An 18,143-nucleotide genomic window follows, 5' to 3' on the forward strand; every position below is an offset into this window, starting at 1 on the left:
CTACCACTTGTTAATCTCCTGGTTTAACAAAGAGGCTAGGCTCCAAAGCCTTGGGCAAACATCTCCCACTAGAATTTAAGGTATTTTGTTTTCACCGTATAGCATTTATGTTTGCCATTTCCTTCTATCTGTAGGAAGCTGTATTACTTTAACATTATAATGCTCATATAATTTTTTAAATAATCCTATTTATGTAAAAAGCTTAATTTGCCTTAAATGTAATATTAAACAATAACACAGGAAGTATGTGGATAAAATCCAAATTGTTTAGATAGTACCAAATTGACTAAAATTTAGAGAACATCGGTTAAAGTAATTATCCACAAAAAATACACCAAAAAGCATCTTTTCACCAAAATTTTCAGAAAGCTGATGATATGTTACAATAGGCAAGCCAGCCATTTCTTATAAGTAAAGTATTTAACCTGTCTATGCTTCAGTTTCCTGATTAGTAAAACAGAGCTAATGGACGTACCTATGTCATAATGTTAATGATGTCTGTACATGCTTAGCAGAGTGTCTGGTATATAGGAAGCACTCAGTAAATGTGGGCAGCAGTTATTGCTGCTGCTCCTAAGACAACATCTAGTTCTGGATAGCTCCTGATCTACTCTGCCTTTCTACACCATTCTCTGTGCCCAGGAGGTGACTTGCACGGATCACATCAGTGGGCTCCCTACCCTCTGGATTCCAGTTGGCCTTGCCCAGTGGGGAACCTCAGCAGGAGACTGAAGAATAGGAAGAAAGTGGGATCAGGTTACTTGCTCCCATGTCATACTTTCTTCAAGGTAGCCTCAGACTCAGGTTCATGCCCAAAGCCAAAAAATACAAAACTTCAGGCCAATATATTCCTTATATAGAATTTTTGACGTAGTCTCCCCATCTTTACACTTTGTTTCGTTATAGAAAAGTTGGCTTGACACTACTTTCTGAAACACTTTGACACAAAATTCTCAATTCTAATGACGTTTATTATTTGGTCTAATTATAAATCTTGATGTTGTCAAAAGGACAAAGAGCACCATCTGAAATTGTTTCTGGGAGAGCCATTGATACAATCAGTGCTTTGGTTATATTGCCACATTGTTTGCATTTGATCTAATTGAAAAACAGTTTAAAACAGACAAGCTTATGTAAAACAAAATAAAAATCACCTCTAATCCTACTACTACCACTTGGCAAATTCTTATACAATGTTATAAACATAAACATAAAATTTTTTAACAGAATTGGGACCATTTTGTATATTCATTTACTTATCCTTTTGTTCATTCTCTTACTCAACAAATGTTGATGGCAACTCTTCTGTCAAGATTCAGTGATGAGCAAGATAGTCAAAGTCCCTGCACTCATGGAGCTAACATTGGAAGAAATAGGCAAACAAACATTTTCAAATTGTGAAAAGTGTTTGGCAAAGCAGAATAAGGGGATGGAGATAAAGGAGTACATTTTAAATGGGGTGCTCAGGGAAGCCTATCTGTAGAGTCACCATTAATGGGGACCTGTCACAGTGATAAAGCACATCATGTGGTCATGAGGAACAGGGAAGGAATTCTGGACAGAGGGAACAGAAAATGCAAAGGCCCTGCAGCAAGAATGTGTCTGGCCCCTAAGCACAGGTTTCCACCCTGCTATTTCCACTTCAGTCTATCAGAAACATTTCTTCTTATGGTTCCCTCATTTAGGAAATATTTACTGAGATCCTGCTATGTGTCAAGCACCATTCTATGTGCTGGGAAGACAGTAACAAACATCATAGACAACATTGTGCCCCCAAAATACTTACATTTTAGTTGGGGGAGACAGACAATAAAAAACCAAGTAGATGTGTAATATACCAGTTGGTAAATGTGAAACTGAGAAAAATAAACTGGAAAAAGAGAATATGAAATTTAGTTGGGGGGGGTGCTATTTATATATGGTGAGCAAGGATGCATCTATATACAATGAAATTTGAACAGAGACTTTAGGGAAGAAAGGGGCTGAACCATGTGGATACATGGAGCAGGGGTGGTGGGGAGGCGTGTCCCAGGCAAAACCTGAGTTGCACATGTTCTTGGTGGATTTGAGCAACAGCCAGGAGGCCTGTGTGGCTGAAATGGAGAGGGTGGGAAGAATGGGTCAGGAACCAAGGTCAGAGAGCCTCTCTATGGCCTTTAGTTTTTATTCTTGGGAAGATGGGAGTCATTGGCAGTTTTTGAGCAGAGGAGTGTATGTATAGGATCAGACTTACATTAAATAGAGTTACTCTGGCCACTGTGTTGGGAATAGATGAATGACAATAAATAATGCATTGTTTCCAATGGTTGCACATTTATTTCTCTATTGTCAGACATATAACTGGCTTCCAATTTTTTAATATTTTCAAATGCTGCACTTACAAACTTCAAAATCTCTGTCTTTCCACTTCCACAGACATAAGTCACATAAGGCAGACATATGAGCATGTAAGTTCCTGCCCCACAGCATCATACTATTTATATTATTGTTGTTTCTGTTATTGTTGTTTTTATTGGTGATATTTAAGTACAGGTTACTCATTATTTGCGAGGCATAGTGATAAGCATTTTATTTACAGTATCTTATTTGGCCCTCATAACCATTCTACAGTATAGATACTGTTATTATCCCAATTTGCAGAGAGGTAAACCCGGACTTCAAGAAATCTAGCTAATCGCCTAAGGATACACAGCTTGTAAGTGTTGGATTAAGGATTCAAACCCTGGTCTGTATGATGACAGAGTCTAAGCTTTTAACTCAGAGAAGAAAGAATTTCACAGTGCTGTTGTCAGGATTAAATGAGTTCATATGTGCAAACTTGAAATAATACTTAGCACATAATAAGTGCTCGATAAATGTTAGGTATTATTAGTATTTGAACAAATAAACCTAAAAATTTTGACATGATTTTCTCCACATTCCAATTGAAAGGTCTTCATGTGACTCTATTCTTACTCTACCATTCTGTGGCCTTTTGAGTCTGTTTGGAATTATGTTAAGTACAAATAATGACAGTCATTGTCCCAAAGTTAGAATTCCATGGTAACTGTGGGCCCTAACAAATGTGAAATATCAAGAGAGCACAGTCCATATTTTGCAATTTTAACCCCTATAAAACCATACTCAATACCTGGCATATTACTCAAAAATTACTATTTAAATGAATGCATACATGAATGAATGAAATAAGGCACCAGATTGAACATGAACAGAAATCTGTGATTTGACACAATATGACTTATTTGTAACCATTCCTCTAATTTCCAGTTCAAACCCAAATACTTGAGTTTCTTTATTCCAAATGTTCTTATCGATGTTGAAATAGCTATAAGTATTATATTCGTTTGCTTGTTTGTTTATAGCTCTACTCCATTCCAGAAAGGACTTAAGATGTCTTACAAGGGGATGTAAAACTCAAGATGGAATTAATTTAAAATAAGAAGAAAAGAAGAAGAAGGGAAAAACAAGGATGGGGATATAAAACAAAGTTTTATTTTTAAAAAATTAGATCAGAAAAAATAAATGGAAGGGATAGGGTTAAAATGCTCATGCCAGAAAGTCCCTATGAATGAATGGGTCATAAATTGGCCCTGAACATTCTAGATCCAGGATGAAAAGATAAACTAGTGAGTTATATAATTCACAACATCCACTGGATGAAAAGAAACCAATTGCTCAGAAGATTTAGTCCCTCTTAGTATTGAGACCCTCCAGAACATTCACTACAAACATGTCAGGCACAATAGCCTCTTTAGAAGGTAAGATTTCCCTCAATGTAGATCAAAGGATCTTGATGAAAAGTAATTGTCACACCATGAGAGCAGGACAATGACAGCAAGTCAGATGCACCATGCCCTTGGGTAGGAAAGCAACACACGCCAAGTGTTCTAATTTAGGGACTTATTATTTAGAATAAAAAAGCAGCCTATTTCTGTTAGTGTGTCAAATTTACTATTTTCCTTACCAGGTCAGTGTTTTTATTATTTTAGGAAAGGAGCAAAAATGTTTACAATAGTTAAACATAAATACAGTAAATCTGAAAAATTGCCCTATTTCATTAAAACACGGTCTGCATAACGCTTGGACAGAGACTCCCACCTGCCACCCCTTCTGAGTTTGAGGGAGGATATCAGAAATAGCCCCTATCATCAGAAGTTTGGAAATGTTTCTCTAAAATAGTCATTTCCTTACATCATAGAGATTTTGCTTGATAGGAATAAAGAAGCTTCTTTCTCCTGCACACACAGCAGTTGGTTTTCAGAGTCAGACAGGCCTGGATTTGAATCTTAGCTCTGTTACTTTCTATGTGTTACCTTATACCTGTGGGCCTCAGTTTCCTCATCTTTAAAATGGACATTAAGACCTCTCACCCATAGTTGGCACGCAAAACATTATGGCTATTATTGTCTCTCACTTAACACAGTTCCAGGCACAAAATATATAAAGCATAAGTTTGTTCAATGAATAAGTGGATAAATGAATGAATATTGCCATCCAGGAGATTTTAACAATTGGCAACTCTCTCAGTGTTTGAAACCATGACAATATAATGGTTAAGAGCTTGGACTGAGAGCAGTCAGTTTGCCTTGGTTTAAACTCTTATGCCATTACTGATTATCTGTGGAGTCTCGGACAAGCTGCTTAACGATTCTCTATCTTAGTTTGTTATCTGCAAATAGGATGATAATAGTAGATTTCTTATAGGAATAGTGTAGGAACAATTAGACAGGGGTTATAAAGACCTTAGTATCATTCTTGGGACATATTAAGTATTCCATAAATATCACTATTATTATTTATTTTGTTGACATACAAATATAATATCACAAAACTTTCTTTTATATGTTTTCAACATGTTTTTCCTGGGTCCAGTGCCATGGGATCTTGGAATATTCCAAAAGGCAAACCAAATCCTGTATAAACTAATCTATTTGTTTCTAGAGCTCATGTTTTCTTTTACTGTTTTGTCTTTCTGCTTGTTTCTGTAGGACTTCATTGTCACTGTAGTCTTTTCGTTCCTGTGGTTGGTGGGTTCATCAGCTTGGGCGAAAGGACTGTCTGATGTCAAGGTTGCAACAGATCCCCAAGAAGTGTTGTCACTGATGTCAGCTTGTAAGCAAACATCCAACAAATGCATGGCTGTGCACAGCCCTGTTATGTCCAGCTTAAACACTTCTGTGGTAAGTATGCTTTCATCGATGCTTTACCTCCCGAATGTTTGTTTGCCAGCCAAATGAATGAGACAGCATCTCAGAAGTCATCCTGGAAATTCCTAACCCCAAAACTAGGCCAATCAAAAACATAATATTTCACTCCAGGTGTCAGATGATCCTTTGGCCTTCAAGTGTTTTGTTGTCAGAATCCATAGACTTAAATGCTGCCAATCACAGAGTTCTTAATAGGAACCCAGCAGGTATTAGCAGATGCTGCTTAGATGACAATCAAGTTAAAATTCTAAGCCAGAATCAGATATAAAATATGAGCTTTAAGGCTGAAACCTGCCAGAAGTTAAAAGGAATATCTGACAGCACAAAAGTTTCCTGGGAAGAAAACATCATTCAAGCCACACGTAGTTAGAATACACCCAATTGGTTGGAGAAAAATACACAGTCCTAATAGGGTACAAAAAGAAATACATGGTATAAAAAAGTACTTGTAATAGTCATGGCAATTTTTTTTTTAATCTTTACACGCTCCCAGTTTTGTTGCTTGATGACTTTGAGAAAGCTGCACGACGTTGGTTGAACAATGTCAAATATTATCATCAAGTGCATGACTCATACAGGAAGAAAGAAAATATGACAATAGCAGGAATGCTAAATTGGATTCTTAATTTATAAGTGTAAGAACTTGTGTTATTCCAAAGAAAGAAGCTGTGTCTGAGAAAGACATAAGCTATAATGGCTTCAAAAAAAGCAGATATCAAAGAATAGAAGGCTCAGCAGTGTTTGCTGAAGGAACAACGTTCTTTAGCAAACCCTAAAAATAATTATCTTTGCTTCAAAGTTAACCTGTGTTTCTATAGCTTTCTAAAATTCAGTCTGGGAAGGCACTTAAGAAGGGAAAAGGGGTTTCTACTCTGCTCCTGATCATTTGACTGTGAATCCTGCCTTGGTGAGATAGTAACTATGGAAATAAAGTATGTATTAAAGTCTCACAATTATTTTTATTTATTGCTGGTCACACCTGTGGATGAATAGTTTAAGGTGTACATTAACATAACATAGTTATGCTTCTGTAGTTTGTTTGTAGGTAGCATTTAATAAAAGGTATTGTAACCCTAACCTTAAAATTTAAAAGGACAAAGATAAAATTGTTTAATGGGCTTGTTAGTTTATTGATCAATTTCCCAATAAATTATGACATCTTGCATTGTCCTTTTCATTCCACTTCTAATGTCTCTAATAATTTTTAGACTAGAAGATAGGAATTATGAATGAAAAAAAATCTTATGTGTCTCCTAAAACCAAAAAAGGAACAAATTGTAACCAAATAATGCGAAGTATGTGGCCGGCCAGGTCTAGTGATGTTATAGTTATGTATACATTATCAGTTAAGAGTCTTACAGTTTCTAGCAACAGAAAACTTAATTCAAACTGATGAAAGCAAAACAGTCCACATGACCCTAAAGTCTATTATTTGCTCCCACTTTGGGGACTAATGTCTGTGTGCATTAGAATATTTGGGTTGCATGTAACAGAAACTGACTCTAACTTCATCAGGAAAAAAAGTCTTTGGAAGGATATCAAGTAGCTCATAAAACTGATGAGACCTGAAGAAATCAGCACTAGAAAGGGCAGAATTCAGAGCAGAACCAGGGTTCTAGGTGTCAGATGCCAAAGAACATTCTCAAGTTGCCATTAGTGGAAGGTTTCACTTAACCTTGCCTTACTCTGCTCAAGACACAAAGTTCCAGAAGAGAGTGTGAGCCATTTGATTACAACTTGGCTCTGCAAAGGAAATCAGGTTTCTATCAACAAGAGCAGGGGAAAGGATATTAATCAACCAAAACAGAACTTTTGTTTTTTCATTACAAACTTGTGTGGCTTCAAATCATATTAAGCTAGCTTATGCAAAAACTGGAAATAATTTGAAATACACTAGAAATGTGTCTTCCTAGGGCAGAACCTAGGACCAGAAAATGGAAGACCATCAGGAAACTGGGAAGTTTTCATTCTTCATCTCTCATCTCTGTCTCTTCCTGCATATCTGTTACATTATTCTCTCATTTCAGATGGAATTTTATCTCATTTTCCTGTACACACAGCAGAAGATAGCCATCCTACAGTTTTTAACTTCATATTTCTTTTAAAAGGAACAACTTGGACTGAACTAAAATCACCCAAGTCTAATTCCAAATTTCTGATAGAGAGAATCTCACTAGCCCATCTCAGGCCACGTGTTCACCTCAATCTCATCAGTTATGGATGAGGGGTTTAACGAATCCTGCAGTAGAAACATGGCTCACAGAACCCACCCTTCCGGGAAAACATAGGTTTTGTAAAAGGAGCTAGACACATACCATAACAGGTGACCTCTACAAGTAAATGGATCAGGAAATGATAGTCATATTTTCTCCCTCAGTAACAAATTTACTTTCTTTTTATTTTTTAATTGTTTATGTTTTTATTTTAACATTTGCTTGTATATATTTATGAGGTACAGTGTGTTGTTTCAATGCATGCATATACTGCACAATGATTCACTTAGGGTAGATAGCATAGTTTTGTACAAATTTACTTTCTTTAAAGCACTTTGGTATCTATAATTTCTCAATAACACTAAGAGGTAGATGAGCTAGCTAGATAATAGAAATGCAGGGCACTGAGATTCAGGGACTTATGTAAGGTTTCCCAAGTAGTTAAAGCAATGCCAGAATCAAAGCCAAACTCTTCTAAAGCTGTTCCCACTCAAAATGGCTAAGGGCACAGTTCTGGAGTTAGTCTACCAGAATTTGAGTCCCACCTCCACTACTCAATGATTGACTGCCCTGTGACAATTTAATTATGCTCTCTAAACCTTAGTTTCATCATCTGTAAAATAGGGATAACTATAGAACACACCTCAAGACTGCTGAAACAATTCGTGAGATAATCTATGAAAACCCATGATGATCAGCATTTGGAAAATGCTAAATAGGTGTTAACTGAAAGCACCTAATAAAATGAATTTATTTTCTTAAATGTCATATAGCCTTAGAACCCGGGATGGGGGGGGGATTTTTTTAATCACTCAATTTTTCTTTCAAAGGCTCTTTGAGCATAACTATTTTATCCAGAATTTCTACTTTTGCCTCTCCAGCTTTACTCCAGGCAATCTTGACACATATTTTTGCATAATCTAGATTTCATCTCCTCTTTCTTTCTCATGCTGTGTGCAGACTTCCAATCTCTCTTTCTGTTGTTCCCACATCTGAGCTCGAGTTAAAAATTTTTACCCCAATTTCAGTTGCAACGAAAAATCAAGAAAAAATTCAGGAGTCCATGTGCCCTTAAAATGTGCCATCCAAGAGACCGGTGATAGTGCACCTTGAATATGCCCATGGAAATGCCTTGTTTATGTTCTTACTCTTAAGTTGTATTTTCCTGATTTCCAGGTTCTTCTTGTGCATCCCTTTTTAAAAAACAGAATTGTAGCAGAGAAAAGGGAGACATCCAGAGATAGGAAACAGATAAAATTACAGCCTCGTACAGAGCTTTCTCTTTATATCTGAAATGATCCTTTGATGATTTTTCTACTCATGTACTGACATAACTTACAGAGGTACAATTTCATCAAGATCTCTCCTTTAATGGAAAATATCCTAGGTACTGTACACATGGTTAAAAGGTGCTGTATATAAATTAGAATTTTGTCAGCGATTACCTAATTCATTTTGATAAGCAACTACTACACCTTATTTGGGTTTTGTATCTCCCTTGGCAAGTAACCTAGAGCGTGGCACAAAATACGTTCTCAACTAATGCTTTAAGAAGGAAAAAGGCTGGAATAGGAGAGAAGGAAGAAGGAAGGGAGGGAGGGATAAATCAGTCTTCAAGTAGATAAAGTGAGAATCTAGTTACTCTGTTTTGGCTACTGTCATCTCTCAAGAAGATTCCCTTCCTGTCAAAGCCCCACTTCAGTTTATGCTGTAGCGGAAGACTCAAAGGAATACAATTGACGGAAATATTTCAGAAAGTGATTCAGAGCGTAGTTGACCATTAAGTAAGTATTTACTTATGTGTCCAGCATTGTCTATCTACTTTACACACATATTCTTTAATCCTCCCAACTATCCTCCAAAGAAGGAATTATTGTCTTCATTTCATATTTTAAAAATACAAAAACTGAGGTCTAAAGATTAAATGTTTTGTCCAAAGTCATAGAGCAAGAAAGTGCAGAGCCCAGGCCACTCTGATTCCAAAGTCCATGGGGATTACTCTAAGACTGATACTTGGTGTGTTCTGATCCACCTGCTGCTAAACTATATTGACATACTTTGATAAATAGTCCCTGCTTCAAGACCTCAAGACTCCTCATTTTGACTATACCAGTACCTACATAACACCCTGACATACACAGAGTACTGTGGGCCTTACAGAAACCAAGGGATAAATTTTGACTCAGGAAGGGACTCCCAGCACCCCACTGCAGAGCTATGGCCACTGCCCAAGTCCATTTTGATTGGTAGTGTGCTGGAGTGATGACTAAATATATTCAGTGTTATCCTAGCTTTGTATCATGCTATTGTTATCTATCTCCAACAGGGGGCTATTAAACAAACTGCCTGTGGTTAATTCCCACGTCAAACAACCAGCCTTGGAAAAGGCTGCAGAACAAGCTATGTAATGAGGACTCTTGCTCGGGCCTTTGTTTCCATCAAACACTTAGACCTGGGGAAACAATGCCGGGTCTCTGACTCACTGGCACTCTTCCAGAGAATAACAGGAATTTCCATAGAAAAGTCTCACATTCAGTTCTTGAGACAATATTTTATACCCTCTCTGAAACCTGCACTTCATTCATAATCTGATTTCGGTGTTCACTTCTGAATGTGAGGGACAAAAAGCATTAACTACTCATAGAGTCAACCTCTGTGTGTACTGTCATGCATGCACTCATCTGTACACCACCTGTACCATTGCTTACTCCATACTTTTTTCTTTAAATTGACTCATTTTCTTCGTATGAATACAATACATGGAAAAGCAATATCTCTAGCCATAAAGAGAAGGTAACCTTATAAATTAATGCACCATTATTAAATTGAACATACTTAACCCTGTATCACCGGAAGATAATCTTACACACCATGAGGGATACTTCATTTGGGGAGATAATGATGGCTTAGGTAAGGATTCTGTCTATAGAGTCAGACAGAACTGTGTTAGAAACTCAGATCCACTACTTACCAAGTCATGGGACCTCGGACAAGATCTTCACATTTTTAATATGGGTAAAGTAATAGCACCTTCCTCTCAGACTGATTCTTAGACTAAGTAAATTGATACACATAAAGTTCTTTGTGTAGTGCCTAACATGTAGTAAACATCTAATGAGGTCAGATATTCTAAATGAAATAGTGGTTCCAAATGAAAAATTAGAAGAGGACTCAACATTGAAGTAAAAAGTGATCTTTCATACTGTGAAGGATTCTTCTGAAACTGAGATTTTTCTTGGGTTTCTGTCTAGTCTATCAACTCATTTGCTTTGATTCTCTTTCAGGTCTTCGGATTTTTGAACTTTATCCTCTGGGCTGGAAACATATGGTTTGTTTTCAAGGAGACCGGCTGGCATTCCTCGGGACAGAGATATCTTTCAGACCCAATGGAGAAGCATTCTAGCAGCTATAATCAAAGTGGTTACAACCAAGACAGCTATGGGTCAAGCAGTGGGTATAACCAACAGGCAAGTTTAGGGCCATCTTCGGATGAGTTTGGCCAAGGCCAACAGCCTAGTGGCCCCACTTCCTTTACCAATCAAATTTAACAGAGTAGCATTTACATTCTTCTGGAGACAGCCTCACCACCTTCCATTTCAGTGGCAGAAGAATTTTTAATGTTTCAACCAATTATTAATGCAGAGAGTATTGAATGTAAATCAGAGATTTGTAGTCCTCATTAAGGCAGAAAGGCCTGGATCATGATAAATTGTTTTTAGAGATGAGATGACATGAGGAGCTATATTATGCATCATAGATGGCTAATTAGAGAGTACCTTATTATATACACAGATACTTTTATGGTCGTTTTGTATGTGTGTTGAGATAGTAGAAGCATTTTGTAGCTTAAAGTCTCTAGTATTAACATGCATAAAGTAAATTAAATAGCATTGAGTTTTCCTATGCATTTTGATGCAAAAGATATTTTAATGATTTCTAGAAAACAACTTGGTGTATCACAACATGCATGTATATTTTTTAGTTTTAGGCCCTATAGGACTGTGAATCTCTAAGTATTTGTTTTAGACAATTACTCCATTGTTTTTTGGGTTTTTTTACTTGATGAATCAATGCTTATATGATTTATTGCATGAATAAGCATTTTCACACACAATGAACTGTATTTATGAAAATTTTCCAGTTTTCACCATGAATTTGTTAAATGGATGTTTAAAGAAATATATTCACTACTCTGTATACTTTGCAAGTTTGTCTCTCTGGGTTTACCCACATTCTGAATGCATTGTAACTAAGGTTTGGGTTTGTTTCCTCTATTAGTAGACATTCAGCGTTACATATGATAACTGCCCAATATTTATTCTACTTACTTAGCGGAATATTTACATTCTTGTAACTCTCTGTGGTGTTTTGTGGCTCTTTCCTGTGGACCATGAATAATAAGGTCCAATAACTGTTTGTGTCTATAGAGTATTGTTTTCTTAGAATAATGGAAATGCAGATATAGATACCATAGTATCTTATGTTCATAGTATTTTATCTTCTCTTCAGCCACCATGCTGAAGTATTAATTTATAAAGGGTATTCTGTAGAATATACACTCCCAGATAAACTTTTAAATCTTATTCCTTTGTCAAGCTAATACATTCCTCAATCCAACTATTAAAAATTCTCGAGTCACAGCTCAATTTACTAATTCTGATTTCAGTGTAACCCATAAACTAAAAATGGCTTCTACGTGCTACTCTATATCCCAGAGAAGGTTCTCATAAAATATTCCCCAGAACGTACTCATTATCAAGAAAATGCCAATCTTTGCCTCTTTGTTTTACCTCAATTAAAACACCAAGGCCCGACAGTGAGGGCGAGCTGAGTATCTGTATTTCCAGATAAAAGTCATTGTCAATGTATAAACTCTTTGTGTGATCTGTGATGTTGGAAGCACTTTAGCACAAAACAGCCTTGCGTCTTAAATGATATCTGTAGCCAGTTTCTGGATCCTGTTGGATAAATCTGTATTGTGATAGCTATTTGAGCTTAATAAAGTTATTGCATACAATGCTGGCCGACCAGTGGAGAATTACTGCAGTAGAACCAGGCTGGTTTTAACCATGGAAGAACAAAGGTTAAATGCACAGAGTTTCCAATCATTCACCCTGTCCTTGCTCCATGAGCCCAGCATGTTTTTTTCATTTATTTGGCCCTCATAGGCACCCATCACTCCGCAAGTCACTGGGGATACGATAGTGGGTGACAGTGGAAACTGGCCCTATGTTGGGAAGCTTACACTATTAGGGGAGAGAGACATTAAAATAATCACACCCCAGTTATACTGTGAGCAACGAAGAGAGGCTCAGGACTCCACAAGAATACCTATCAGAAAGATGTGAGTTAGTTAAGGAGAAGTCAAGGAGCTTCAGATCTGAAGACTGCCCAGGGTTTAACAAGGACAGGGTGGGAGGGAAAAGCACATCCCAAGCAGAGAAGAGTCTGGCAAAGCTCTCTGATGGTAGGAGGCAGGATAGATGTGTAGACAGAGGGTAATGAACAAGGGGTCTTTTCAGAAGGTGCGGCTGCTGATGGGTCCATGGGTGAAACCTGCTTAGAGGCCAAAATCAGGAGTTCTGTCTTCATTCTAAAAATGCTAACGGAAGCACTAATGGATGTTTAAGCAGAGGAGGGACACAATGAGATTAGCATTTTGAAAGGAACTCAGTGGCTGCAGGGTAGAGAGTAGATTGGGGAAGGATATCCTGAGGGTAAGGAAATAAGCCTTAGCACCTAACATCTCTTAGGCAGTGGGCTGGGAGTGGGAGGAGGGGAACTAGCACAAGCCCTGCCCCCACCTCTCTCCCACCCCCATCATTTCCTGGGATAGTGGCTGGATTTGACTGCTTCCTTCAGCACTGTCCAGGAGGAGAAAGTGGCCTCTGCTTCGTAAACTATCATGAGCTCACCAAAGGAATCCTCATAATCAGCAGTGATTTTTACAAGTGTTAGCAGTTCCAAAGCACATTGGGTCTCTGATAAGTGGCAAACACTACCTGGACTGGTTGAGATGGATACATACTTCCACAGTCCACTGCAGATTTGCAATAAAGAGCTGCTGTAATCCAATGGGGATTTCACTAAACTGGTTATATTCCTCTGGTTTCAAGAAAAGACCAGTAGATCTGGCCTTTTAAAAATAAAGATTAATCAGTGTAGCAGGTGAGCCTGGTTCTACATGTCCAATGGACCTCATTTAGAATCTCAACTTCACCGTTCACTAGCTGTGTTTCAGAGTGTGACTTTGCCTTCCAGAGCCTTCATTGCCTTGGGAGGAGGTAACGTATACAAGCAAAAAGGACAGGCTCTGAGATCAGACAGCTGGATAAGAATCCCTGCACTGCTGTGTACCTGACTCTCCTTTTTCTTCCTCAATGCCATCTCCAAAGCCCTGGGACTTTTCTGAAGCCACAGCACACAGGCAAGTGCAGCCTGGAAATACAGGGGAGTTACCACTCTGGGGACCACCTTTACCCACTGGAGACATGGGCAAGTCAATAAATGCCTTTGGCAAGATATTTAACTTCTCCTTCACTCAGTTGCCCCATCTCCACGATGGGGAAAACAGCAATATCTGCCTCAGGGGATTGATGGTAGGATGAAAAAGTTAAGCCATGTAAAGGTGTTAGCTTCTGGCACACAGTAGGTACTATCTGGGTTTGGGTTTCCCTGAAAGCAGAGCCTGAGACAAGGATTGGGTGCAAGAGGTTTGTTTAGGTGGCAATTCCAGGAGACAGGGGTGAGGGAAGGGGAGAATGAGACAGGGAAGGGGGAAAAAGGGTATGTTTGTGATATTGCTGGTGAAAACAGTGAGAGCTCAGTTCCATCAGGATCTCTGAGTAATGCTCAGAATGGTTCCAGCAACTTTTCCTCAAGGGATAAGAGCTGGAGTATTTATCTACTCACCCTAAGCCCTTATTAGTTGAGAGTTGCCCACAGGAGTAGTAACTTTCCCACATTTCCAGGTTGCACCTGCCTATAGACTGAACAGACTGCTTGGATTTCAGAGAACTAAGCCTTGAGTCTGAACATCTATCAGGCAGTAGGCTGAGGGAAAGGAGATTGTCGTGAATCCTATCACCACCCTTCCCTCCCTATTCCTGGGGACAGTGGCTTTGAGGAAGGATAAAGAGGGAGCCCTGAAAGAGGCATGCATGAAAAGGGGGAGCAGTCACTGTCAACATGAGCTGGAACTATTCTTCAAGCTGTGGCTGAAATTAGAAGCTGGTCAAGAAAAAGCAACATAAGGCATCAAATCACCTACTGCAGAGAACAATGAACATTACTATCATCGCTTAGTCTGTAGCACAGGGCTGCAGATTATCTGACCTCACGGGATGGTGACAAGAACTGACCTGGTCATGTGTGGAAAAGGCTAATGAACCATACAGCCCTCTCTATATATGGTTAGATGGCTATTGAATGTTGAGGCACAAATCTACTCCACGCTTACGTAAGCCTGAGTTGTTATATGTCAAACTTCTCATTGTACTGAGGTGAGCAAAATACAGCCCCTGGCATCTCTGGAGCTCACGCTCAAGATTGGAAGATTCAAATAATAGACAAGAAAACAAACCAGGTATGTAAGAATAAATTTTAATTAATGCTGTGAGGGAAAGGGACAAGGGTGGGTAGGAGTAAAATAGGGTGATCGGTGGAAGCCTCTATGAGGAGGTGGAATTTAAACTGAGACATGAAGAATAGGAAGGAGGCAGTTCTGGGGAGAACATATCAGGCAGAGGGAGGGCTCATCCATGGACCTACAGCAGGAGCCCACAAGAAAAAAGCTAGTGGGGCTGGGGCATGCAAAGGGAGGGTCAGGAGTTGAGGCTGCAGAGTTTGTAATAGCCAGATTAAGAGGGGCCTTGGATGACATGGGAAACAGATTTTATTCTAAGTGAAGTCAGAAGCCACTGGGCAGGTAAACAGTGCAATGATAGGATTCAGTTTCCACTTTGAAAAGATCCCTCTATCAGTTTCCTGGCTTTGATATTGTACTACAGTTATATAAGATGTCAACACTGGGGAAGCTTGGGAGAGGGTGCCTGGAACTCTATGTACTATTTTTGCAACTTCCTGTAAACGGGGATGCTGAAAATGGACTAATTAATTCATCAATTCATTCAGCAGCAATTTCCTGAGCTCCTACCATATGACAAGCTCTGCTCTGGGTGCTGAGGAGATAGATTTGAAGAAAATAAATGTTATCTCTATGCTTGTGGAGTTTACAGCCCACTGTTGGGCAAACAGGATACATACATATTTAAAATAATAATAAATTCAAATAGTGATAAATTCAAAGGAGGAAATAAGATAGTATGGCCAAAAGGAGAGCAATAGGGTTGGAGAAGGATGAGCACAGTACCAGATGCCAGAAGCCCTGGGATGAGAACATGGCAGCCTGAATTAGGATTGGGGCCCCATTAATGTTCAGCAACAATTCAGGCTGGTTCTTGGGTCTTAAATATTGGTGTGGGGAAATCCTAAATACTGGAAGAAATCTTTACTTATAGAGAGTACTGTGTGCTGTCCAAACATCACAACACCTGTGATTTCCTTTGATCCTCTCAACAGTCCAGTGAAAAGGTAGATGCCATTGTCCCTATTTACAAGTGAGTGTCCTAAACTGAGCTCCCCCAGAAGCAGACCCTGAGATGAGAATTCAAGTACCAGTAGGGGGCTGGGCAAGTGAACCAAAGAAGGAAGGGAAGCCAATAAATCTTGCATTATAGAGAAGGTTACAGCTGTGGGTAACTGGAGCTCAATCCCACCAGAGAACATGAGACAGTGTGGAACCTTGCACACAGTGAGCTTAACCAGGGGCCAAAGCAGCTGTGGTATTTATCTACCCACTCCCTTCAGTCATTATGTGAGGGCTGCTTTGGGAGAGCAATAATTCCCCAGCACTTTCAGACCACCTTGAGCATGGGCTATAGAGAGTGAGAAAGCTTTGGGCAGCATTGCAGGTGCTAGCAGTTCGGGGATAGTAGGTCACCATGTACGCAGTATAGAGTGCTGAGAGGACATGTGTGGGCCACCAATAGAGGCTGCCATGCTGTGGTTCAACAATGTTAAATAGCATGACAGACATGATGCCAGAAAAAAGACTAGAACTTAAGTCTCTTTTAGTTCTAAGACATTGTTTTTCATTAACTCTCCAATCTACCCCTATATATATATAACTTTAACCCCAATACACCATGTGATATTATCCAGATTTCCAAAGATAACAATTTTAGTAACTATAACAGTTAACATTTATTGAGCCCTTACAATTTGCCAGCCACTGAGTTAAGCACTCTGCATTTAAACACAACAGCAATATGCTATAGATACTAGTATTACTCCTACATAACAGTTAAGAACACCAACGTTAGATAATGACAAAGTCCTTGTGAGCACCTTCACTTATAAAAATGTAGTTCTTAATTGCTACTAGCTACTGAGTATCTACTCTGCACAGATAATTATATTACACACTTTATATCCATTTTCCTATTTAATGTTCACAGCAAATGCAAAATAAAATGCTATTTTTATATCCATTAATCAAATGTGAAAACGAGATTCATAAAAATTAGGGAACTTGCTCAAGGTCACTGAGTTGGAAGTGGGCAGAGCCCACTACATCTTAAGCCAGATGTGCTTTGCCTGTTCAAGGGCAATTGCCTGTCCAAAGCCACAGACAATCGAGTACCTCATCTAACCTTCCATAGAGATGCTGATTTCCTAACAGTTGGAAGGACAGCTTTTGTCAGAATCATGTGCCAACATAAAGAGTCAGATCCAATTCACTGAACAAATTAATTCAGTCATTAAGACTGCTAAACACCCAGTCGAACTAAGAATGATTTCTTAATGTTTGACTTGTAGTCTGGGGCATTGCTGGGCTTTGGAGCTTAGCTGAATGAATGCTCTTCAGAACTTGCTGGCAATGGTACTTCCAAGAATGGCCTGGCCAGTCCAGTCCCAACTGGAAACTCACCTCTATGAATATTATACTCTGGTATAAAAAGGCCAAGATGAGGAGTGACCTTTAGCTATTCTCCTGGAAGTCCTATGTTTCTGTAGAAACTATTTTAAATTTAGTTGAGTATTTCCTTTAAATGGGCAGGTCCCACTCTCTGTGCCCTGGTTTATTGAACGTAACACTTAAAGGCAGTTGTAATAAGTCTAAGAGGTTTCCTGGTGGCTGAGAAAGAGTTTGCCTTTGGGCCTCTGCTATTTTATTCATAGATTGATCATTTGACATCTGGTAGCTTAAGAGGGTCTAATTGGCTTGTGCTGTGAACTAGACTCACTGGCTCAAGTGAACTTAAAGTCATCTCCCAACTTACTAGAAACAATCTTACATGACACGTTACCTGCTTTCACGCCAATTTGGTGAACACAAGAAAAGCGAAAACTCAACAGTTTTTCTTGTTTCAAATATTTTCCCTTCTTTCCTGTGAACTGACATTTCTCCTGACTATTTTCTCCTCTGGTCCCTTCAGACAGTCAACTCTATTCTGATTGATCTCCACTGTCATACGACTTCTAGAATTTGATAGATTCCATAACCGACATGTGGCCCTGAGCATCACTGCCCTTTTCACAAGTCTTTTGTTAATCTTGCTTTCTCGAAGCTCCTAGAGCTTCTATTAAAATTTCACAGTTAGTGAAACTGTGAAATATGTTTCTGCAGAACTTAGCAGCATGGTGCCACGTGTGCTCACAG

The 18,143-nt window shown here is 38.8% G+C and overlaps 1 protein-coding gene across 1 annotated transcript in view; it reads left to right on the forward strand.

The window, feature by feature from the left end:
• The window catches only part of SYNPR (synaptoporin), a 342,958-nt gene extending 331,990 nt beyond the window's left edge, over positions 1-10,968 (forward strand). The window contains exons 5-6 of the mRNA XM_063115396.1: positions 4,989-5,180; positions 10,705-10,968. Of these exons, the coding sequence (XP_062971466.1) occupies positions 4,989-5,180; positions 10,705-10,968 (456 nt within the window). The remainder of the gene's footprint in view (positions 1-4,988; positions 5,181-10,704) is intronic.
• Positions 10,969-18,143: the final 7,175 nt, after the last annotated feature.

The sequence above is a fragment of the Cynocephalus volans genome, chromosome 11 (genome assembly GCF_027409185.1).
Source record: "Cynocephalus volans isolate mCynVol1 chromosome 11, mCynVol1.pri, whole genome shotgun sequence".
NCBI classification, from domain to species: Eukaryota; Metazoa; Chordata; class Mammalia; order Dermoptera; family Cynocephalidae; genus Cynocephalus; species Cynocephalus volans.